This window comes from Gorilla gorilla, chromosome 19, assembly GCF_029281585.2.
Source record: "Gorilla gorilla gorilla isolate KB3781 chromosome 19, NHGRI_mGorGor1-v2.1_pri, whole genome shotgun sequence".
NCBI classification, from domain to species: domain Eukaryota; kingdom Metazoa; phylum Chordata; class Mammalia; order Primates; family Hominidae; genus Gorilla; species Gorilla gorilla.
The window spans coordinates 20,365,522-20,389,152 of NC_073243.2; the positions used below are offsets into that span (position 1 = coordinate 20,365,522).

Here is a 23,631-nt window from a genome sequence, read left to right on the forward strand (position 1 = left end):
AGACTGGAGGGCAGTGATGCGGTCTCGGCTCACTGCAAGCTCCACCTCCCAGGTTCACGCCATTCTCCTGCCTCAGCTTTCCTAGTAGCTGGGACTACAGGCGCCTGCCACCACGCCCGGCTAATTTTTTTTTTGTATTTTAAGTAGAAACGGGGTTTCACCGTGTTAGCCAGGATGGTCTTGATCTCTTCACCTCGTGGTCCGCCCACCTCGGCCTCCCAAAGTGCTGGGATTACAGGCGTGAGCCACCGCGCCCGGCCAGGTTGTTATTTAAAGGAATGAGAGGTCAAGATAACATGCCATTGAATTAAGGCTTTCGTGTTTCTGGAGATGAACAGGAAAGTGGAAACCCCACTTACAGATAATCTAAAGTTAGTGTTAATCCCTAGGCCACTTATTTATGTCTGAGGGTGCCAAGAGGTTTCTGGTCTAGGTAATACCAGAAAATTCAGAGTATGGTCTCAGAGAAGGCAATCATGATGGCTAAACATGTTGGCTGTGGATTGAGTCCACATTTTATTCCTCAAGACAGTTCTTTTTTTTTTTTTTTCTTTTTGAGATGGAGTGTCACTCTTGTCATCCAGGCTGGAGTGCAGTGGCACGATCTCGGCTCACTGCAACCTCCGCCTCCTGGATTCAAGTGATTCTCCTGCCTCAGCCTCCTGAGTAGCTGGGATTACAGGCACCCGTCACCACACCCAGCTAATTTTTGTATTTTTAGTAGAGACGGGGTTTCACCATTTTGGCCAGGCTAGTCTCGAACTCCTGACCTCAGATGATCCCACTGCCTGGGCTTCCCAAAGTGCTGGGATTACAGGCATGAGCCACCGCGCCCAGCCGAGACAGTTCTTAATATTCCATATACTTGTGTTCTCGCAAGATGCTGTGCTCAGTAGCCACATAGGAAAGAAAAAGCACTTGAGCATACTGTGCCTTCAAACAGATTCTGCTTTCACCCAGATGATTAGGGCTGGAAGGGCTCTTGGAGATTAGTTGATGTCCCTCCTTTCACTGTGTGGATGAGGAAACTGAGGCCTAGAGACATAATGTAGTGGCAGGGCTAGGATCAAACCCAGAATGCAAGATGCTTAATCCAAAATTCAGCTCATTCAGGCCCAGGATTGATTTGCTTGCCCTAAAGGAGCTCTACTGCACCAATAACCACCTGGCTCCTCCCTCCACCTGCCTAGGTAAGATGGCCATTACCTCGTCTAAGCTGCCACTTACAGACACAGTACAGGATGAGGCCCAGGCCCACAGAGACAACGATGATGGCCACAGCTAAGATGATCCAGAAATTATTCCTCCACCAGCTCATTGCAGTGGAATCCTGAGAAGAATGGAGAGAGAAGAATGAGGTATGAATGAAAGATATCCTGGGGTTGGGTGGAATGGGGCAGTTATCTACTGTGGGTTTTTTTGTTTTTTTTTTTTTCTGAGTCGGAGTCTCACTCTGTCGCCTAGGCTGCAGTGCAATGACGTGATCTCAGCTCTCAGCTCACTGCAACCTCCACCTCCCGGGTTCAAGTGATTCTCCTGCCTCAGCCTCCAGAGTAACGGGGACTACAGGCACCTGCCACCATGCCTGGCTAATTTTTGTATTTTTAGTAGAGATGGGGTTTCGCCACGTTGGCCAGGCTGGTCTGGAACTCCTGATCTCAGGTGATTCACCTGTCTTGGCCTCCCAAAGTACTGGGATTACAGACATGAGCCACTGTGCCCAGCTGATCTACTGTGTTGTGTAGAGATGCAGACATCTGCTTAGGAATTAGGCACTGGTTCACAACCATACCCTACTCATTAACACCTGGGGGACCTCAGGCATGTCACTCGACCTTCTGTGAGCCTCATCTATAATATGGGAATAATATCTCCTACTTCACTGAGGTTTGTGAGGACTGGAGATCAAGCATGTACCTACTGGGCCCTCTAGAAATGGTAGACATCATCACTGTTCTTTCAGACATGCAGCAGGAGGGGGAAGGTGCCATTTAAAGCAATAATTGACTGCAGGGTTGTTGTTTTTTTTCTTGAGACGGAGTCTCGCTCTGTGACCCAGGCTGGAGTGCAGTGGCGCGATCTGGGCTCTCTGCAAACTCTGCTTCCCGGGTTCACATCATTCTCCTGCCTCAGCCTCCCGAGTAGCTGGGACTACAGGTGCCCGCCACCACGCCCGGCTGATTTTTTTGTATTTTTTTAGTAGAGACGGGGTTTCACCGTGTTAGCCAGGATAGTCTCGATCTCCTGACCTCGTGATCTGCCTGCCTTGGCCTCCCAAAGTGCTGGGATTACAGGCGTGAGCCACTGCACCAGGCCAGTTTTTTTGTTTGTTTGTTTGTTTGTTTTTTGAGACAGAGGCTCACTCTGTCGCCCAGGCTGGAGTGCAGTGGCGCGATCTCGGCTCACTGCAACCTCTGCCTCCCAAGCAATTCTCCTGCCTCAGCCTCCTGAGTAGCTGGGATTAAAGGTGTGTGCCACCACGCCTGGCTAATTTTTGTATTTTTAGTAGAGACGGGGTTTCACCATGTTGGCCAAGCTAGTCTCGAACTCCTGACCTTGTGATCTACCTGCCTCGGCCTCCCAAAGTGCTAGGATTATAGGTGCAAGCCACCGTGCCCAGCCAGTTGTTTTTAATCACAAGGACAAGTCAGACTTAATGCATAGCAGGGGAGAGAAATTTTGAGAGCTTTTGTTTGAGGTAAGGGTTAGAAAAATAGCTGGATGGGTCTCTTTGAGTGAGATATGGTCAGAAGGGTGAAGCTGAAGATATAGGGCAAACTGAGTTGATCTGCATGAGAGAGTTAACAGGCATTTGGGGGCTGGAAGCTGACAGACCAGAGAGGGGGAAAGTCTTGGAAAAGGTTAGCAGCAGAGTGAGAGGTCAAGAAGAGAGCACAAGTCAGAGCCTGGTTAGGAAGCTCCCATAGTGGCAAATGACCAAGGTGTTTCTAGGACAGTAATGCCTCATGTCCAGCCTTAAATTGCTACCTAGGTTATGCTGTGGTGTCGCCTTTTGTTACCATCAAACCTCCAATAAAACTGCGTAACACGGCCGGGTGCGGTGGCTCACGCCTGTAATCCCAGCACTTTGGGAGGCTGAGGAGGGCAGATCACTTCAGGTCAGGAGTTCAAGACCAGCCTGGCCAACATGGCGAAACCCTGTCTCTACTAAAAATACAAAAATTAGCTGGGTGTGGTGGCACATGCCTGTAGTCCCAGCTACTCAGGAGGCTGAGGCGGGAGAATTGCTTAAAGCCAGGAAGCAGAGGTGGCGGTAAGCCGAGATCACGCCACTACATTCCAGCCTGGACAACAGAGCAAGACTCCATCTCAAAACAAAAACAAAGGCTAGGTGCAGTGGCTCACGCCTGTAATCTCATCACTTTGGGTGGCTGAGGCAGGCGGATCACATGAGGTCAGGAGTTCGAAACCAGCTTGGCCATCATGGTGAAACCCCTTCTCTACTAAAAATACAAAAAATTAGCTGGGCATGGTGGTGCACGCCTGTAATCCCAGCTACTTGAGAGACTGAGGCAAGAGAATTGCTTGAACCCGGGAGGCAGAGGTTGCGGTGAGCCGAGGTTGTGCCATTGCACTCCAGCCTGGGCAACAAGAGCGAGATTCCATCTCAAAAAAAAAAAAAAAAACTGGTCTCAAAGAGGGAGTTGTGAGAACCCCAACTTGAAGCTGGTTGCTCTCAAGTTCCAGAGGCCCGGACTTGCGACTGACGTCTGGGGAGCTGGGGGCAGCAGTCTTGGGGACTGAGCTGTGAGATCTGATACTATCTCTGGGTCTATAGTGCTGGCATTGAATTGGAGAACACCCAGCTGGTGTTCACTGCTTGGTGTGTGGTGGAAAAACCCTCACACATTTGGTCACAGAAGCCCTTTTCTGTGTTGATGATTGTTGTGGTGGTGTGAGAACAGAGGGAAAACACCGTTTGCAGAGTTTTTCCTGAAACAATACTCTTTAGAGCGATAGAAATAAATACCACGACCTGCGCATTCAAAGCTGTTGTATCTGGATTGTGACTGCGTGGAAGGTCGAGGCGGGAAGACAGGGGCTGTTGCTTTTCGTTATAAACTCTGCATTACTTGATTTTTGCACTACGTACATTTACTTTGATAACACTGAAAAGAATAAATTGGCCATGTAGTGTAGCTTCCAGAAAAAAAACTATTGCTTGGGTTTCAAGGTCAAGGAAATTTCATTCTCATCAGTTTCTTGGGAAAGAGGAAGTGGAATGATGTTGTCAGAAAGTGAAACCATGGGTCATTTTCAGAACTACTCAGAGTAATAAATATTTTTTGTCAGTTTTGTTCTTACAAGTGAAATGGACCGCAGAGAGGCACTTTTTCTTTTCTTTTTTCTTTCTTTCTTTTTTTTTTTTTTGAGATGAAGTCTCGCTCTTGTACCCCAGGCTGCAGTGCGATGGCGTGATCTCGGCTCACTGCACCCTCCACCTCTCCAGTTCAAGCGATTCTTCTGCCTCAGCCTCTTGAGTAGTTGCGATTACAGGTGTGTACCACCATGCCCGGCTAATTTTTTTTGTATTTTTAGTAGAGATGGGGTTTCACCATGTTGGCCAGGCTGGTCTCGAACTCCTGACCTCAGGTGATCCGCCTGCCTCAGCCTCCCAAAGTGCTGGGATTACAGGCATGAGCCACCACGCGCGGCCGACACATTTTTAATAGAACCAAGGAGAGCTTGCTTTTTGAGAGAGGGCAGCTGAGAGAGGGGGCCTAAGAGAATCACATCCTAGTTCCAGTAGGATGTCCTCTAGGCCACCAGGCTGGCTTAATGGCCAAGGTGCTTTCCAGAGAGAGGAAGCCCTGGGGAAGGATGATAGAGAGTACAGAAAACAGGGAGTACACAATGGCTGCATGACCGAGTTCAGGCCCTGGGAAGGTATGGAAGCTGGATCCTACCTGTGCTAGCAGACCTGGAGTTGTGGCCACAGAGGGCCGATAAGATTGTGAGTACAGGACTACTGAGGGCTACTGAAGGATCGCAAAGAAGTGTTTGCACTGGCCGAGTGCAGTAGCTCATGCTTGTAATCCTAGCACTTCAGGAGGCCAAGGCAGGTGGATCACTTGAGTCCAGGAGTTCATGATCAGCTTGGGCAACATAGCAAGACCCTGTCTCTATACACACACACACACACACACACAACACACACACACACACACTCAACACACACACACACACACACTCTTACACTTAGCCGGGTATGGCGGCATGCGCCTGTAGTCACAGCTACTCAGGAGGTTAAGCTCCTCCTCAGCTACTCAGGGGGTTTCACCATGTTGGCCAGGGTGGTCTTGAACTCCTAATCTCAAGTGATCCGCATGCCTCGGCCTCCCAAAGTGCTGGGATTACAGGCGTGAGCCACCCTGCCCACCCAGAATGAACTTTCAAAAGGGAACAAGGATTAGAGAAGGGAGTGACACCGAATAGAACCAGAGAGAAGGGGCTTGGGGGCAGGAAGTTGAGAGCTCACACCTAAGTTTCCATTTCCTCTGAGGTGGGAGGCAAAGTCAACAGCGTGGGGGTTGAGGTGGGAGGGGTCCGGCTTGAGCAGAGCAGTGCAATAGCACGCACCAACTCCTCCACCTTCCAGCCCAGTCCCCATCCCCCATTCCCATGGCGCTTTCTTCACAATTTTAGCTGGTGGAGCCTCTCTCGTGAGGCCATCCTTTCTCCTTGCCTACCGCATCCCAAGGAGAACTCAGCTACGTGAAGGGATGTCACTACCCCTGCAATATGTATATGTGAAATATGTTGGGCGTGGTGGCTCACGCCTGTAATCCCAGCACTTTGGGAGGCCGAGGCAGGCAGATCATGAGGTCAGGAGTTCAAGACCAGCCTGGCCAACATGGTGAAACCCCCTCTCTACTAAAATACAAAAATTAGCCAGGCATGGTGGTGTGCACCTGTAATCTCAGCTACTTGGGAGGCTGAGGCAGGAGAATTGCTTGACACTGGGAGGCGGAGGTTGTGGCGAGCCGAAATCATGCCACTGCACTCCAGCCTGGGCAACAGAGCTAGACTCCTTCTCCAAAAAAAATTTAAAAAATGAAAAATAAGTTGGGCATGGTGGCACACGCCTGTGGCCCCAGCTACATGGGAGGTTGAAGTGGGAGGATTGTTGGAGCCCAGGAAGTTGAGGCTGTAGTGAGCTGCAGTCACGCCACTGCACTGCAGCCTGGGTGACAGAGCCAAATCTTGTCTCAAAAAAAAAAAAAAAATGCATTGAGCACAGTGGCTCACACCTGTAATCTCAACAGTTTTGGAGGCTGAGGCAAGAGGATCACTGAAGGCCAGGAGTTAGCAACCAGCCTGGGCAACACAGCAAGACCTTGTCTCTACAAAAAAATTTAAAAATTTGCCAGGCGAGGTGGTGCATGCCTATAGTCCCAGCTACTCAAGAAGCTTAGGTGAGAGGATTGCTTGAGCCCAGGGATTCGAGGCTACATTGCGCCATGAATGTGCCACTGCACTCCAGCCTGAGTGACAGAGCAAGACCCTGTCTCAAAAAAAAAAGAAAAAACAGTGAAATGCATTTTTCTTCCAACTGAGCCTGTGACAGTGACAGTTGTCTCTTGGTGTATTTGTTCTCTTTGTTTATTTGTTTGTTCCTTGTCTGTCTCCCACACTGATGGGCAAGCAGCGTAAGAGCAGAGGCTTTGCCTGTAATTACCACTGTGTTTCTAGCGCCTAGAACATCACCTGGGGCAGGACATACCATACATATCTGTGAATATACGAAAGAATGGATGATGCCCCAGTCTCTTTCCCCTGCTATAGATGGACCTCCCACCCGAGAATGCAGGCAGAAGTCACTTTGGGTCCAGTAACTGAAATTCCTGTGCTGTGCAGTCTAATTCCAAAGCCTCATCTGGACACACGACCCTGGGCAGGCTCCCCGTCCTGCGCTGGCCATTGGCTACTGGGGCCAAGAGGCTGGCTGGGAAGCAGTGGCAATGCAATGCTGGGGAGGTGGAGTTCCAGCTTCCCCTTTGTTTCTCCCCATTCCTCTAGTTGTCCATGACATTTTCAAGGAACACGAGTGAGTCTGTTGCAGTTCCGGGTGGTTTCGGTGGAAAGGATTTGGCAAGGCCTTCCACAGTGAAGAGGGCGTGGGAGTGCGAGAGCAGCTGAAGGCAGTCGCCACGTCAGCTTCACTTTCATTTCTCCGAAGGGCATTTCCAGGGTGTCAGGGACAGAAATCACATTTTCCTTCACCAGGAATTTCTGAGACTGTGGGTTTATTTAGCTTTTTTTTTTTTTTTTTTTTTTTTGAGACGGAGTCTTGCTCTGTTGCCCAGGCTGGAGTGCAGTGGCGCGACCTTGGCTCACTGCAACCTCCATCTCCCCGGTTCAAGCAGTTCTCCTGTCTTAGCCTCCCAAGTAGCTGGGACTACAGTCGCACGCCACCATGCCCAGCTAATTTTTATATTTTTAGTAGAGATGGGGTTTCACACCATATTGGTCAGGCTGGTCTTGAACTCCTGACTTCAGGTGATCCACCCGCCTTGGCCTCCCAAAGTGCTGGGATTACAGGCATGAGCCACTGCGTCCGGCGTATTTAGCATTTTTAAAAGAAGATCTTCAGTAAGAAATATAGTTGACGTTGTGATAGTTATTCACGTATTCACATAAATGAAGCGCTGAAGGGCCCTAGGCTGGCCATCAAGGGAACAAGTTCCCCACCCCTCCCCTCCCCCCATCTCCTTTCTCCCCTCTTCTCCTTTCTCCTCTCTGCTCCTCTCCTCTCCACTCCTCTCCTCTCCGGTCCTCTCCTCTCTCCTTTCTCCTCTCCTCTTCTCTCCTTTCTTCTCTCCTCTCCTTTTTCTCCTCTCCTTTCTCCTCTCCTCTCCTCTGCTCTCCTCTCCTCTCCTCTGCTCTCCTCTCCTCTCCTTTCCCTTCCTTTCCTTTTTGTAGAGACAAAAAAATGTTGTAGACACACAAAAAATGTTGCCTAGGCTGGTCTCAAACTCTGGGCCCCAAGTGATCCTCCGCCCCAGCCTCCCAAAGTACCAGGATTACAGGCATGAGCCACTGCACCTGGCCAGAGGGAATAGGTTTCCTGTTCCCACTCAGCTGTTGCACTTGGAATAAGATGCTTAACGTCTCCTTGCAGGCTTCTGAAAAGCTTCCAAGAGATGTTGCATGCAAAAGAGCTCTGTGTGCAGAAGATCACCAAGCATGAGGCATTATTAAGGGCAAACCAACCAAGTTCTATTTACAATAGCAAGTGTCTTCTAAGAAGGGCAGCTACCGACCAGGAGAGTCCCCTATTCTCCCTGCAGAGGATCTGCAGATCTGCAAAGCTGGCCGGGTTAGGAATGAAGTTTGCTGGTAGGAACTGGGGAATGTTGAATTCCTCTGGGTTATAGAAGGGGAGAATTTGGAGTTCTGGGAGGGAAGGTGATGAGAAGAAGGGATGGAAAGATGAGAAGGGAAGCCAGCAGGATGGTGCAAAGGTGGGAGTGAACCCGAGGGCTAGATTAGGCCTGCAGAACTTAACCTACCTTACTTGATTTTAGTCACTTGCTTCTAGTTGATCTTAAAACCTATATAGCTGCTGGGGGCAGTGGCTCACACTTGTAATCCCAGCACTTCGGGAGGCCGAGGCTGGAGGATCACTTGAGCCCAGGAGTTCAAGACCAGCCTAGGCAACACAGCGAGACTTTCTCTCTACTGAAAATAAAAACAAAAAAAAACCAAAAAAAAAACCAAACAAAAAAAACCAGATGTGGCGGCATGTGCCTGTAGTCCCAGATACTCAGGAGGCTGAGGTGGGAGGATGGCTTGACTCTAGGAGATTGAGGCTGCAGTGAGCTGTGATTACCATCAGTGCACTCTAGCCTGGGTTATAGAGTGAGACCCTGTCTTTAAAAAAGAAAAAAGCCTATAGAGCTAAAATCATGTAGCTAAGCAATATTTAACTGGACTTCCCCTAGCTTCCTGCTGGATAACATCTCTGACATATAGGTCATCATAGTAATGGTTGTTTCAGTTGTTTTTCAAGGGCTGGGCACGGTGGCTCACGCCTGTAATCCCAGCACTTTGGGAGGCCAAGGTAGGCAGATCACCTGAAGTCAGGAGTTCGAGACCAGCCTGGCCAACATGGTGAAACCCCGTCTCTACTAAAAATACAGAAATTAGCCTGGTGTGGTGGCAGGCGCCTGTAATCCCAGCCACTCGGAAGGCTGAGGGAGGAGAATCATTTGAACTCAGGAGGTAGAGGTTGCAGTGAGCCTCCAAGATCACGCCATTGCACTCCAGCCTGAGTGACGAGAGTGAAACTCCATCTCAAAAAAAAAAAAAAAAAGAAAAGAAAAAAAAGTTGTTTTTCAGGAACTTGGGGTCAGCTCTTATCCAGTTCAAGCCACTTATGACCATCAATCCTTCAACTTGGTCTGTGTGAGTGTCCAGTAGGTGACGTTTGATGTCAGAGTGCCAAAAACTCCATCCTCCATCATGCTAATGCCACCATTTTGTGAACCTGCATCCTATGAAGAACGATGAAGCTTGACTAGGCTTGCACAGATCGCCGATGTCCTACTTTTCCCTCCAATCACCTTCCCCACACTTTAAGCCACCTGCTTCTTTGTCCCATAAACGTCTCTAAACCCCATCTTCGAGGAAGTGGGTTTGAGACCTGTTTTCCCATCTCCTCACTTGGCTGCCTCATGAATAAAGGCATTCTGTGCTGCAAAACCGGTCATCTTGGCGGGCCGTGGAGGCTCACACCTGTCATCCCGGCACTTGCGGGCCGTGGAGGCTCACGCCTGTCATCCCGGCACTTGCGGGTCGTGGAGGCTCAAGCCTGTCATCCCAGCACTTTGGGAGGCTGAGGCGGGCGGATCACGAGGTCAGGAGATCAAGACCATCCTGGCTAACACACTGAAACCCTGTCTGTACTTAAAAAATACAAAAAATTAGCCAGGCATGGTGGCGGGCGCCTGTAGTCCCAGCTATTCGGGAGGCTGAGGCAGGAGAATGGCATGAACCTGGGAGGCGGAGCTTGCAGTGAGCCGAGATCGCGCCACTGCACTCCAGCCTGGGCGACAGAGCGAGACTCCATCTCAAAAACAAAACAAAACAAAACAAAAAAAAAAAACTGGTCACCTCAGTGATTGGCTTACTGTGTGATGAGCAGAATGGGCCTCATTTGGTATCAAGAGGAGGAGCTGATAGAAAATGCTCAGGGATGGGCTGGCAAAGACATTTTCAGAGCAGCGCCGTGTTATGTCCTGTGTGCAGTTGTTTGCACTGATGCGTTACAAGCCCCTCTGGTGGCCCCCCGCTGAGTCTTTGGTAAAGTCTGCTGCATCTGCCAATGCTTTTGTGAGCAGATTTGTTCTAGGGGTGTGGGGGACTAAGAAAGGGGTGGAATATAAACAGTGCAGTGCAAACAGTGCAGTATAAACAGTGCAGTGTAAACTGCAGTGTAAACAGTGCAGTGTAAACAGTGCAGTGTAAACAGTGCAGTATAAGCAGTGCAGTATAAGCAGTGCAGTATAAGCAGTGCAGTATAAACAGTGCAAACAGTGCAGTGTAAACAGTGCAGTATAAACAGTGCAGTGTAAACAGTGCAGTGTAAACAGTGCAGTGTAAACAGTGCAGTGTAAACAGTGCAGTATAAGCAGTGCAGTATACCTCTCCCTCTCCCTCTCCCTCTCCCTCTCCCTCTCCCCTCTTTCCACGGTCTCCCTCTGATGCCGAGCGGAAGCTGGACGGTACTGCTGCCATCTCAGCTCACTGCAACCTCCCTGCCTGATTCTCCTGCCTCAGCCTGCCGAGTGCCTGCAATTGCAGGCGCGCGCCGCCTCGCCTGACTGGTTTTCGTATTTTTTTGGTGGAGACGGGGTTTCGCTGTGTTGGCCGGGCTGGTCTCCAGCTCCTAACTGCGAGTGATCTTCCAGCCTCGGCCTCCCGAGGTGCCAGGATTGCAGACAGAGTCTGGTTAACTCAGTGCTCAATGGTGCCCAGGCTGGAGTGCAGTGGCGTGATCTCGGCTCGCTACAACCACCTCCCAGCCGCCTGCCTTGGCCTCCCAAAGTGCCGAGATTGCAGCCTCTGCCCGGCTGCCGAACCGTCTGGGAAGTGAGGAGCGTCTCCGCCTGGCCGCCCATCGTCCGGGATGTGAGGAGCCCCTCTGCCTGGCTGCCCAGTCTGGAAAGTGAGGAGCGTCTCTGCCCGGCCGCCATCCCATCTAGGAAACAAGGAGCGCCTCTTCCCGGCCGCCATCACATCTGGGAAGTGAGGAGCGTCTCTGCCCGGCCGCCCATCGTCTGAGATGTGGGGAGCACCTCTGCCCTGCCGCCCCGTCCGGGATGTGAGGAGCGTCTGTGCCCGGCCGCCCCGTCTGAGAAGTGAGGAGACCCTCTACCTGGCAACCGCGCCCGTCTGAGAAGTGAGGAGCCCCTCCGCCCAGCAGCCACCCCGTCTGGGAAGTGAGGAGCATCTCCGCCCGGCAGCCACCTCGTCCGGGAGGGAGGTGGGGGGGTCAGCCCCCCACCCGGCTAGCCGCCGCGTCCGGGAGGGAGGTGGGGGGGCCAGCCCCCCGCCCGGCGAGCCGCCCCGTCCGGAAGGGAGGTGGGGGGGGTCAGCCCCCCGCCCGGCCAGCCGCCCCGTCCGGGAGGGAGGTGGGGGGGTTAGCCCACCGCCCAGCCTGCCGCCCTGTCCGGGAGGGAGGTGGGGGTTCGGCCCCCCGCCTGGCCGGCCACCCGGTCCGAGAGGTGAGGGGCGCCTCTGCCCGGCCGCCCCTACTGGGAAGTGAGGAGCCCCTCTGCCCGGCCAGCCGCTCCGTCCGGGAGGGAGGTGGGGGGGTCAGCCCCCCGCCCGGCCAGCCACCCCGTCCGGGAGGGAGGTGGGGGGGTTAGCCCCCCACCTGGCCAGCCGCCCCATCCGGGAGGTGAGGGGCACCTCTGCCCGGCCGCCCCTATTGGGAAGTGAGGAGCCCCCCCGCCCGGCCAGCCACCCCGTCCGGGAGGGAGATGGGGGGGGTCAGCCCCCGCCCAGCCAGCTGCCCCGTCCGGGAGGTGAGGGGCGCCTCTGCCTGGCCGCCCCTACTGGGAAGTGAGGAGCCCCTCTGCCCGGCCAGCCGCTCCCTCCGGGAGGGAGGTGGGGGGGTCAGCCCCCCGCCCGGCCAGCCGCCCTGTCTGGGAGGGAGGTGGGGGGATCAGCCCCCCGCCCGGCCAGCCGCCCCGTCCGGGAGGGAGGTGGGGGGGTCAGCCCCCCGCCCGGCCAGCCACCCCGTCCGGGAGGTGAGGGGCGCCTCTGCCCGGCCGCCCCTACTGGGAAGTGAGGAGCCCCTCAGCCCGGCCAGCCGCCCCGTCCGGGAGGGAGGTGGGGGGGTCAGCCCACCGCCCAGCCTGCCGCCCTGTCCGGGAGGGAGGTGGGGGGTCAGCCCCCCGCCTGGCCAGCCGCCCCGTCCGGGAGGGAGGTGGGGGGGTCAGCCCACCGCCCAGCCTGCCGCCCTGTCCGGGAGGGAGGTGGGGGTTCGGCCCCCCGCCTGGCCAGCCGCCCCGTCCGGGAGGTGAGGGGCACCTCTGCCCGGCCGCCCCTACTGGGAAGTGAGGAGCCCCTCTGCCCGGCCACCACCCCGTCTTGGAGGTGTACCCAACAGCTCATTGAGAACGGGTCATGATGACAATGGCGGTTTTGTGGAATGGAAAGGGGGGAAAGGTGGGGAAAAGATTGAGAAATCGGATGGTTGCCGTGTCTGTGTAGAAAGAGGTAGACATGGGAGGCTTTTCATTTTGTTCTGTACTAAGAAAAAATTCTTCTGCCTTGGGATCCTGTTGATCTGTGACCCTACCCCCAACCCTGTGCTCTCTGAAACGTGCTGTATCCACTCAGGGTTGAATGGATTAAGGGCGGTGCAAGATGTGCTTTGTTAAACAGATGCTTGAAGGCAGCATGCTAGTTAAGAGCCATCACCACTCCCTAATCTCAAGTACCCAGGGACACAAACACTGCGGAAGGCCGCAGGGTCCTCTGCCTAGGAAAACCAGAGAACTTTGTTCACTTGCTTATCTGCTGACCTTCCCTCCACTATTGTCCTGTAACCCTACCAAATCCCCCTCTGCGAGAAACACCCAAGAATGATCAATAAAAAATAAAAATAAAAATTAAAAAAAAAAAAAGCAGTGCAGTATAAACAGTGCAAACAGTGCAGTGTAAACAGCGCAGTGTAAACAGCGCAGTGTAAACAGCGCAGTGTAAACAGCACAGTATAAACAGCGCAGTGTAAACAGCGCAGTGTAAACAGCGCAGTATAAACAGTGCAGTGTAAACAGCGCAGTATAAACAGTGCAGTGTAAACAGCGCAGTATAAACAGTGCAGTGTAAACAGTGCAGTATAAACAGTGCAGTGTAAACAGTGCAGTATAAACAGTGCAGTGTGAACAGTGCAGTATAAGTGCAGTATAAACAGTGCAAACAGTGCAGTGTAAACAGTGCAGTGTAAACAGTGCAGTGTAAACAGTGCAGTGTAAACAGTGCAGTATAAACAGCGCAGTGTAAACCGTTTTACCCACAGAGGCTGCAGGCCCATTGCTCACCATGGAAAAAGAGGTGGGCTCCTCGGGAGTCCACAGAAGTCCTGGGGAGGGCTTTGGACTTCGGCAGGCCTGGAATGAGGGTTCGAACTAATCTCAGTCTAGATCTCGAGGGTCTGAGAGGCTGTAGAGAACATTTAGGCCGGTTGGCATGAGCAGTTCTTGCCCCAGTTCACCTCTAATTCCCAGACTGTTGCTGTTCATGCTAAGTGAGGCCTTGTTCCCACTCGTTCTTCCTTTTTTTTTTTGAGATGGCGTCTTGCTCTGTCACCCAGGCTAGACTCCACTGGTGCAATCTCAGCTCACTGCAACCTCTACTTCCCGGTTCAAGCTATTCTCCTGCCTCAGCCTCCTGAGTAGCTGGGATTACCGACACGCACCACCATACCCGGCTAATTTTTGTGTATTTTTAGTAGAGATGGGGTTTTGCCATGTTGGCCTGGCTGGTCTCAAACTCCTGACCTCAAGTGATCCACCTGCCTCGGCCTCCCAAAGTGCTGGGATTACAGGCATGAGCCACTGAGCCTCGCTCCACTTGTCCTTCTCACTGATGTCAGCACCAGAAATGGCCATGTGGATAGTCACTGGCAACTTAAAACCCAAGTGTGCATGGGGAAGTGCACGGCAGGGTCATTAAAAGGAGTCCAGCCTCTCTTCTCCCCTTCTCTATACTTTCACTTCTGGAAAAGACCGGAAACCTCGCCTCATTCCTCTTTCTTCCATGGCCCCATCCCCACCCCGCTTCAGCCCATCAGCCTCCAAATGTAGTCCAAGTCCTCATCTCTGTACCTGGACCATTGCGTTTTCGCTGGCCCCTAGCCCCCACCTGGCTCCCCACTGGCTGCCAAATACCAGTGTGACCCTGTCCCTTCCTTGCTTTAAGCCTCTCAGTAGTTTTTTTTTTTTTTTTTTTTTTTTTTTTTGAGATGGAGTCTTGCTCTGTCACCAGGCTGGAGTGCAGTGACATAATCTTGGCTCACTGCAACCTCCACCTCCCGGGCTCAAACGATTCTCCTGCCTCAGCTTCCCGAGTAGCTGGGACTGTAGGCGCCCACCACCACGCCCAGCTAATTTTTGTATTTGTAGTAGAGACAGGGTTTCACCATGTTGGCCAGGCTGGTCTCGATCTCTTGACCTTGTGATCTGCCCGCCTTGGCCTCCCAAAGTGCTGGGATTAGAGGCGTGAGCCACCGCGCCCTGCCTGCCTCTCAGTAGTTATTTACCACTGAAGCAGAGGGAAGCCTGTGCTCCACATTGCTTCATGGCCAAGACCTCAGGGACAAGTGGATACACCGGGCAGTGGGAGTGGATATGGCAAAGCCAAACCCAGATCTCTTCTCAGAATAATTTTCCAGAGGGCAAAAGCAGATGGCTCCACCGAGAACTCACGCCAGCCCAACACACTTTGATCTCGAGGCCTCTGGAAGGGAAGGTGCCTAATGAACTGCTGAAAGCCAGAGATGCAATGACAAAGGTACCAAGACTGGAGGTGATCCAGGTCTTTCATCCAAGAGCCCCTAGCCTAAATTCACGCCACGGTAATCCCAGCACTTTGGGAGGCCGAGGCGGGCGGATCACCTGAGGTCAGGAGTTCGAGAGCAGCCTGGCCAACATGGTGAAACTCCGTCCCTACTAAAAATACAGAAATTAGCCAGGTGTGGTGGCGGGTGCCTGTAATCCCAGCTACTCAGGAGGCTGAGGCAGGAGAATCGCTTGAACCCGGGAGGCGGTGGTTGCAGTGAGCCAAGATCGCGTCACTGCACTCCAGCCTGGGCGACAAGAGCGAAACTCCATCTCAAAATAAAATAAATTAAAAATAAATAAATTGACACAGTCAGTGCCTCGCTCCCACCCCCACCTCCAGCATAGCACCATGACAGTCTTCTCACATAACAAGTCCCAAAACACACCATCAGCATCCAGAAAGTGCGAGTAACTCGTTACAGTTGAGGCCTCTCACTCCCGGTCATTATCTCATTTCAGTCCAAGAGGTAGACTTACTCATCGCCCCTGACGTACACATGAGGAAAAGGCCCAGAGAGGCGAAGTGATGCCTCAGCTCACTCAGCTAGTTACCAGTAGAGTAGATCCTTCAATGCAAGTTTTTCTCCAACCCTACACAGCAGTCGTACCAGGGCCCCAGGCTGCAATCCCCTGGCCCAGTGCTGATCGGTGGCTCCCAGGGACACGCCCTGATGCCAGCGCTGGCAGATGTCTGCTGTGAAGAGAGCAGGAAACTGTCCCTTGGAAAGCTGAGATGCTTACCTGAACTGTGAAAGTATCCATATGTGAGCAGCTAAAGAGACAGCAGTGGCTGGAGTGCTGCAGCTCAGGCACAGCTGGTGAGAGGCATTCCTCACTCACAGGCCTTCACCCACTGCTAGAGACAGTGAGCCCCATCCTGACCACTTCCCCTTTCTAGTCAGCCCACGGGGCAGAGACCCTGGCGTCATCTCTAGGCAACCATCCCTTTTCCAGGGAAGCTCATGACCCACGGCTGTCCAGAAGCCAGAATCTTCTCACTGCCCCGTGTCGCTCCCGCAAGGCCTACCAGAGGACCCTCATGGTGTGGTAGGGGGTCCTGGCAGGGGCCAGGGGCCAGGGTGGAGACTTGGCAGTGGGGGTGGGTTTGGTGTCCCCACAGACGAGTTTGCCCTGAGCATTCCTGGATGTGGCAACCTCAGTCTCAAGAAGAGCGACAGGACGCCAGCTCCCATGCAGAGACAGATCCAGGTAAGAAACCAGCTCATGTGTGACAAACTCACCATCTCACCATGAAGGTGACTCTTGAAAGCTCCTGTGCACCTTGGAACTGCTGAGACATCTTCTGCTTGGAGGAGGCAAGGGACAGGCTTCCTGTTTCTAAAGGCGTGTGAGTGTCGACCTTGAGAAATGTGGCCAGTGGAGCATTTTGACTGAGTTGGGTCCCATCGTGCAATACTGTGAGACAGAACTCTCAGCGAGGCCCACGGCCTCTGACCATGGGGGTTGGGGTGGGGAAACCAATTAACCATTTTGTTGAATTGGCTGGTTCTGACTCAAATGAGCAGTCACATTAGTAAAAATAGGCAAATGGATGTGCATTGTATCTGCCCAGAGCGAATGAGTTGTTATCCATTTCAGTAATAATGATAACCAGATATGTCTGATAAATATCTGATAATGTCTGATATATGTCTGGTAAATTTAACAAACACCGGGCTCTGGCTGGGTGCGGTGGCTCACACCTGTAATCCCAGCACTTTGGGAGGCCAAGGCGGGTGGATCACCTGAAGTCAGTAGTTCGAGACCAGCCTGGCCAACATGGTGAAACCCCATCTCTACTAAAAATACAAAAATTAGCTGGGCATTTTGGTGTGAGCCGGTAGTCCCAGCTACTCAGGAGGCTGAGGCGGGACAATTGCTTGGACCCGCAAGGTGGAGGTTGCAGTGAGCCAAGATCACACCATTGCACTCCAGCCTGGGCAACAGAGCAAGACTCCATCTCAAACAACACAAAACAAAACATCTGGTTCAGAAGATTCCTGATTTGCAGTGTTTACTAATTTCTTTTTTCTTTTTCTTTCTTTCTTTTCTTTCTTTTTTTTTTTTTTTTGAGATGCAGTCTCGCTCTGTCGCCAGGCTGGAGTGCAGTGGCTCAATCTCAGCACACTGCAACCTCCGACTCCCAGGTTCAAGCAATTCTCCTGCCTCAGCCTCCCAAGTAGCTCCCAAGTAGCTGGGACTACAGGTGTGTGCCACCGCATCCGGCTAATCTTTGTATTTTTAGTAGAGACAGGGTTTCACCATGTTGGCCAGGCTGGTCTCGAACTCCTGACCTCAAGTGATCCACCTGCCTCGGCCTCCCAAAGTGCTGGGATTACAGAGTTGAGCCACTGCACCTGGCCAAGGCCTGAACTCTTTCTTATTAGGCTTATCCAAAGTTTAGCTGCTAAAAAACCTTCCTAAAAGCCAATTTAAAATTTTCTTCTAGGCCAGGCACAGTGGCTCACACCTGAAATGCCAGCACTTTGGGAGGCCAAGGCAGGCGGATCATGAGGTCAGGAGTTTGAGACCAGCCTGGCCAACATGGTGAAATCCTGTCTCTACTAAAAATACAAAAATTAGCCAGGCGTGGTGGCAGGCGCCTGTAGTCCCAGCTACTTGGGAGGCTGAGGCAGAAGAATCGCTTGAACCTGGGAGGCGGAGGTTGCAGTGAGCCGAGATCGAGCCACTGCACTCCAGCCGGGGCGACAGAGCAACACTCCATTTCAAAAAAAAAAAAAAAAATTCTCTTCTGAGGGGTGAATAAATGCTTCTGTGGATAGAGCTCATCCTAGGCTAACAAAGCTGTGACTTCTTGGTTTGTGTTTCATTCATTCATTCAATAAATTACTCAGTAAATTATTTTGCTAACCTTTAAGGACCCCAGTTCAGCTGTGATATAGTAAACTCTGTAGCCCTACTATTTCTAACAATGCCTTTTGCACAGCAAGTTCAAGCCTGAGGTGTCAGGTGATCAGAATTCCAGGCCCGGTTTGACAACAACTTTCTCTGTGAATCCTTCCCTTCTCTGAGCCTCAGTTTCCTTGTTGTAAAATGAAAGAATTCAATTGACAAATATGAAAGTGTTCCAGGGATTTTGCCATCTGCCCTCAAGAAAGTCCCGCAAAGTGTAGGAGGAAGTTGAAGCCATAATATGATGCAGGCTAAATACAATGACCTTCAATTTGTGCCAGACCCTGTGCTCAACAAGTAGAGACTCAGAACTGGGCAAGTCATTCATGGGTAGAGCACATGTTCTACAGGACAGAAGGCACATAAGTTATTACTATGCAAAGTGATGAATGCTAGTGCTGTGGAAGCACAAAAGTGGGAGAGAAGAAAGGGTCTGAGTGGTAGCATTTGAACTGGGCCTTGAAGGATGTGTAGGAGCTCACCAAATGGACAGAATGTGGACAGACACAAAGCAGCCATAGTATTTGGAGAGAAAGAGATGGTTGCATGGCTGATCAAGAGTGAATGTGTTGGGCAGTCAGAGGCTTGAGAGCAAAGTTTAGGGACACACACCACGACATCTGGATCTACCCACTTCCTTGCTATCTACATTCTTCCCTGACTCCACCATTTGTCTTTCCACCACAAGAGGAGGGCAGGAAGTTGGGGCGGTTGTGTTCTTTCTGCACATCTGAAATGCCACCTGCTGGTCTGGGCAACTAAAGAGGTCCCTGAGGGCCCTAGATTAGCGGCTGGACCAGAGGGCGTCAAGGAGAATGAAGGGCACCCTCTAGTGGTCACCTGTGGTGCTTTCTCCTCAGGATTCTGGTCCCTCTGACCTCCCCATAGGGATGGCTGGACACACAAGATGTTCACCTCTTAAAGCTACAGAGACCATCAGGCTAGAGGACACTCAGAAGGGATTCCAGTCCACCCCTCATCTCATGACTCAACCTTTTTGTCAACATCCGGGTGGCACCCAGCTTCTGCCGTTTTGTTTCTTCTCACTCAGTCATCTAAGTCATGTGTAAAATGAGGTGTCATTCTTTGTGCCACTCACAAGTGTCAATCCCCATCATGAGAAAAAAACTGAAGAAAGAGAAATCATAAGATACAACATATAATTAGAACATTAATAGATTTTATTGCAGTTTTTAAAAAGGTGGGGTTTTTTGTTTGTTTTTGTTTTTGTTTTTGAGACAGAGTTTCGCCCTTATTGCCCAGACTGGAGTGCAATGGCGCGATCTTGGCTCACTGCAACCTCCACCTCCTGGGTTCAAGCAATTCTCCTGCCTCAGCCTCCAGAGTAGCTGGGATTACAGGCATGCGCCACCATGTCCTGCTAATTTCGTACTTTTAGTAGAGATGGGATTTCTCCATGTTGGTTAGGCGGCTGGTCTTGAACTCCCAACATCAGGTGATCTGTCCACCTCAGCCTCCCAAAGTCCTGGGATTACAGGTGTCAGCCACCACTCTGGACACAAGAACTCATCTTTAAAGAGCTCTGAGAGCAGTATGGGTGGCCAAAGCACTCAGGTGGAACCAGAAGTCATCACTAAGCGACCGTGGCTGCTTTGTTTGTCCCTAACAATAGCCAAGCAGATGTTGTAGCTCCTCTGTCTCCCACCCTGGCCCCATGACATTGAGGTGGGGTCGTTCCAGCTCAGATGTAAAAAGGCAAGTGTATAAGTATTTGGGGGTGTGGCAGGAGGCAGCCGTGTCTTGTATATGAAGGGAGTCCCTGCCCACTTCTCCCCGTTTCTGGAGGTAAAGATTCCCATGAAAGGTACTAGGAGCATTGGGCCCCTAAACCCCAGAACCCATGAGTATATTATTTTAGATGGTGAAAGGGATTTTGCAGATATGACTAAGGATTTTGAAGTGGGGAAGTCATGCAGGATTATCGACATGGACCCCATGTAATCACAAGATCCTTCTGAGAGGGATACAGGAGAGTCAGGGTCAGTGGCAGGGGATGTGCTGGCAGAGGCAAGAGACTGGGGAGATCCGAAGAAGGGGTCTCGAGCCAAGAAATGCAGGCAGTCTCAAGGAGCTGGTAATGGCTGGGCAATGGATTTTCCCCTGGGACAGGGATGGAGCGACAGCAGTGATTTCAGTTCTCACTCTTGAACCTTCTCTCTTCTTCGTTCCCAAACATGAGTCCACCAGCCCCATTACCACTCAACTGACTGGGAGCCACATCAACCATAACTCTTATGATTTACCAGTTGTAATACTTAAGCATTTTCTGTGGCCTGGCAATTTATTTATTTATTCATTTATTTTTGAGACGGTCTCACCCTGTCACTCAGGCTGGAGTGCAGTGGTGCAGTCGTGGCCCAATGCGGCCTCGAACTCCTGGGCTCAAGCGATCCTCTCACCTAAGCCTCCCAAGTAGCTGGGACCATAGGCATGCACCACCACGCCTGGCTAATTTTTAAATTTTTTGTAGAGATGGGGATCTCGCTATGTTTCCCAAGCTGGTCTCAAACTCCTGGCCTCAAGAGATTTTACCGCCTCGGCCTCCCGAAATGCTGGGATTACAGACATGAGCCACTGTGCCTGGCCTGGCAATTTAACCCAACTCAGTCATCTCTCCTCTGGACACTCTCCTCATGACATACTTTGCAATGGTTTTAAAATATGCTCATACATTTTTTTGACACTCCTCCCATTGAGCCATGGGAATCTATGTCGCCTCTACTCAAAAGTGGGCTGACGTTAGTGACTCACTTATAACACAGACTGTAGGGGAAGGAAAGCTGCTTAACTTTTGAGGATAAAAAATTATGCAGCTTTGGGCGGGGCGCGGTGGCTCACGCCTGTAATTCCAGCACTTTGGGAGGCTGAGGCGGGTGGATCATGAGGTCACGAGTTCAAGACCAACCTGGCCAATGGAAGGTCCCCTGAATGGGCTACACTATGGTCGAGCCATTGTGACCCCTGTGACCCACACGTTACAGGCCTCCTGGAGTCACAAAGCCTGGAGCAACAGGAGAACCACTAAAGAAGACGGAACAGCTAGTTCCTGCCTTAATGATTAACCGACCTTGCAACAGTCCACCTTGTGATATGTTCCTGCCCTTCCCCAACTAATCCATCCACCTTGTGACATGTTCCTGCCCTTCCCCAACTAATCCATCCACCATTGTGACATGTTCCTGCCATTCCCCAACTAATCCATCCACCTTCTGACATGTTCCTGCCCTACCCTAACTAATCCATCCACCACTGTGACATGTTCCTTCCCTACCCTAACTAATCCATCCACCTTGTGATATGTTCCTGCCCTTCCCCAACTAATCCATCCACCTTGTGACATGTTCCTGCCCTTCCCCAACTAATCCATCCACCTTGTGACATGTTCCTGCCCTTCCCCAACTAATCCATCCACCTTGTGACATGTTCCTGCCCTTCCCCAACTAATCCATCCACCTTGTGATATGTTCCTGCCCTTCCCCAACTAATCCATCCACCTTGTGACGTGTTCCTGCCCTACCCTAACTAATCCATCCACCTTGTGACATGTTCCTGCCCTTCCCCAACTAATCCATCCACCTTGTGACATGTTCCTGCCCTTCCCCAACTAATCCATCCACCTTGTGATATGTTCCTGCCCTTCCCCAACTAATCCATCCACCTTGTGATATGTTCCTGCCCTTCCCCAACTAATCCATCCACCTTGTGACATGTTCCTGCCCTACCCTAACTAATCCATCCACCACTGTGACATGTTCCTGCCCTACCCTAACTAATCCATCCACCTTGTGACATGTTCCTGCCCTACCCTAACTAATCCATCCACCTTGTGATATGTTCCTGCCCTTCCCCAACTAATCCATCCACCTTGTGATATCGTGCCTTGTGACTTCCCCCACCTTGTGACTATGCACCTTGTAACATTCTTCCCCTGCCCAAAAAAACTGCCCCTAACTGTAACTTTCCACTACCTACCCCAAAACTATAGAACCAGTTCCACTCCCACCACCCTTCACTGACTCCTTTCTCTGACTCAGCCCACTTGCACCCAAGTGAATAAACAGCCTTGTTGCTCCACTAAGCCTGCTCAGGTGGTCTCTTATACGGAGGCGTGTAACAGCCAAGATGGTGAAACACTGTCTCTACTAAAAATACAAAAATTAGCCGGGCGCTGTGGCGGGCACCTGTAATCCCAGCTACTCGGGAGGCTGAGGCAGGGGAATCACTTGAACCCAGGGGGTGGAGGTTTCAGTGAGCCGAGATCAGGCCACTGCACTCCAGCCTGGGCAACAGAGTGAGACTCCGTCTCAAAGAAAAAAAAAAATTATGAAGTTTCTAGTTCGTCCTCTTAAGATTCCCACTCAGTGGGAGGGGGAAGCCAGCCACCACATAAGAAGTCCAGCTACTCTGAGACCCCACCATGCTGGAGAAGCCATGCAGAGCCCTGGGTTGGCAGCCCCAGCTGAGCTACCAGGACACAAACCCGTGCCAGCCATGTGAGTGAGCCATCTTGGACGTCCAGCCCTGTGGGACCTTCAGATGACATCTGAGCAGCTGCCAGGGAAACACTGAGTGAGACCTGCCAGGCTCAGTCCTGTCTAAATTCCTGGCCCACAAAATCATGAGCAAACCAAGTGGCTATTTTAAGTCAACAAGATTTGCAGTCACTTGTTACACATCCGTAGTGGCTGGAACAACTTTTTCTCTACCCTCTTGCCCCACTTCCACGCCTCCAGGGGCAAAGCATAACGCCCATTTTGCTGCAAACAGCGTACCTGGTCGGCCTCTCTATCACAGCTGAGTGCACACCTGTTATCTTGCCTTCCCAGGCCTTCACTCCCTCTTCGGTGAAAAGCAATCCTTTCTTTTGAGGAAATGTCCCCCCACTGCCCACCCTCTTTATCAATCACATTGCTTTCGGTCAGAGCTGCCACTTTCCTGTTTTCATTCCCCGCTGCCACATGGGAATGCAGGTGGCCTCTAGGAGGTGAAGAAGGCAAGGAAATAGGTTCTTCCCCAGAGCCTGCAGAAAGAACCTGCCTGCCAATACATTTCAGACTGCTGAACTTTAGCACCTCCAGATCTGTAAGAGAATATCAAACGTGATATTTTGCTACAGCAGAAACAGGAAGTGAATACACACTTCAACACCTGCAGGATCCTCCCAGTACTTTTTTTTTTTTTTTTTTTTTTTTTTTTTTTTTGAGACAGAGGCTCACTCTGTTGCCCAGGCTGGAGTGCAGTGGTGCAATCTTGGCTCACTGCAACCTCCCCATCCCGGGTTCAAGCGATTCTCCTGCCTCAGCCTCCCAAGTATCTGGGACTACAGGCGTGAGCCACCACGCCTGGCTAATTTTTGTAGTTTTTAGTAGAGACAGGATATCACCATGTTGGCCAGGCTGGTCTCGAACTCCTGACCTCAGGTGATCCGCTTGCCTCGGCCTCCCAAAGTGCTGGGATTACAGGTGTGAGCCACCACGCCCGGCCTCAGTACTTTTTTGTTTATGTCTAAGCCAGTTCCAGGAAGGTTGCCACCATTTGCTACCAAAACAATCCTTGCACAACAATAGCAAGTCTCCTTCCATCTCCTCTATTCTGGTCC

General features: G+C 51.6%; 1 protein-coding gene and 1 long non-coding RNA gene across 6 annotated transcripts in view; one reads left to right on the forward strand and one right to left on the reverse strand.

The window, feature by feature from the left end:
* Positions 1-16,419, reverse strand: part of SCIMP (SLP adaptor and CSK interacting membrane protein) — a 28,659-nt gene extending 12,240 nt beyond the window's left edge. The window contains exons 1-2 of one of the 3 annotated variants that reach the window (XM_055367254.2): positions 16,340-16,419; positions 1,207-1,330 (exon numbers count right to left, since the gene is read on the reverse strand). In XM_055367254.2, the coding sequence (XP_055223229.1) occupies positions 1,207-1,330; positions 16,340-16,342 (127 nt within the window). In that variant the 5' untranslated portion in view covers positions 16,343-16,419. Of the gene's footprint in view, positions 1-1,206; positions 1,331-15,839 lie in introns of all 3 variants that reach the window. The other 2 variants (XM_004058381.5, XM_004058380.5) reach the window with 2 other exon arrangements.
* The window catches only part of LOC129528007 (uncharacterized), a 58,629-nt gene that overhangs the window by 29,843 nt on the left and 5,155 nt on the right, over positions 1-23,631 (forward strand). The window contains exons 5-6 of one of the 3 annotated variants that reach the window (XR_010131695.1): positions 1,191-1,358; positions 9,364-11,436. This is a non-coding gene — a long non-coding RNA (uncharacterized lncRNA). Of the gene's footprint in view, positions 1-1,190; positions 8,739-9,363; positions 11,437-23,631 lie in introns of those variants that run through there. The other 2 variants (XR_010131694.1, XR_010131696.1) reach the window with 2 other exon arrangements.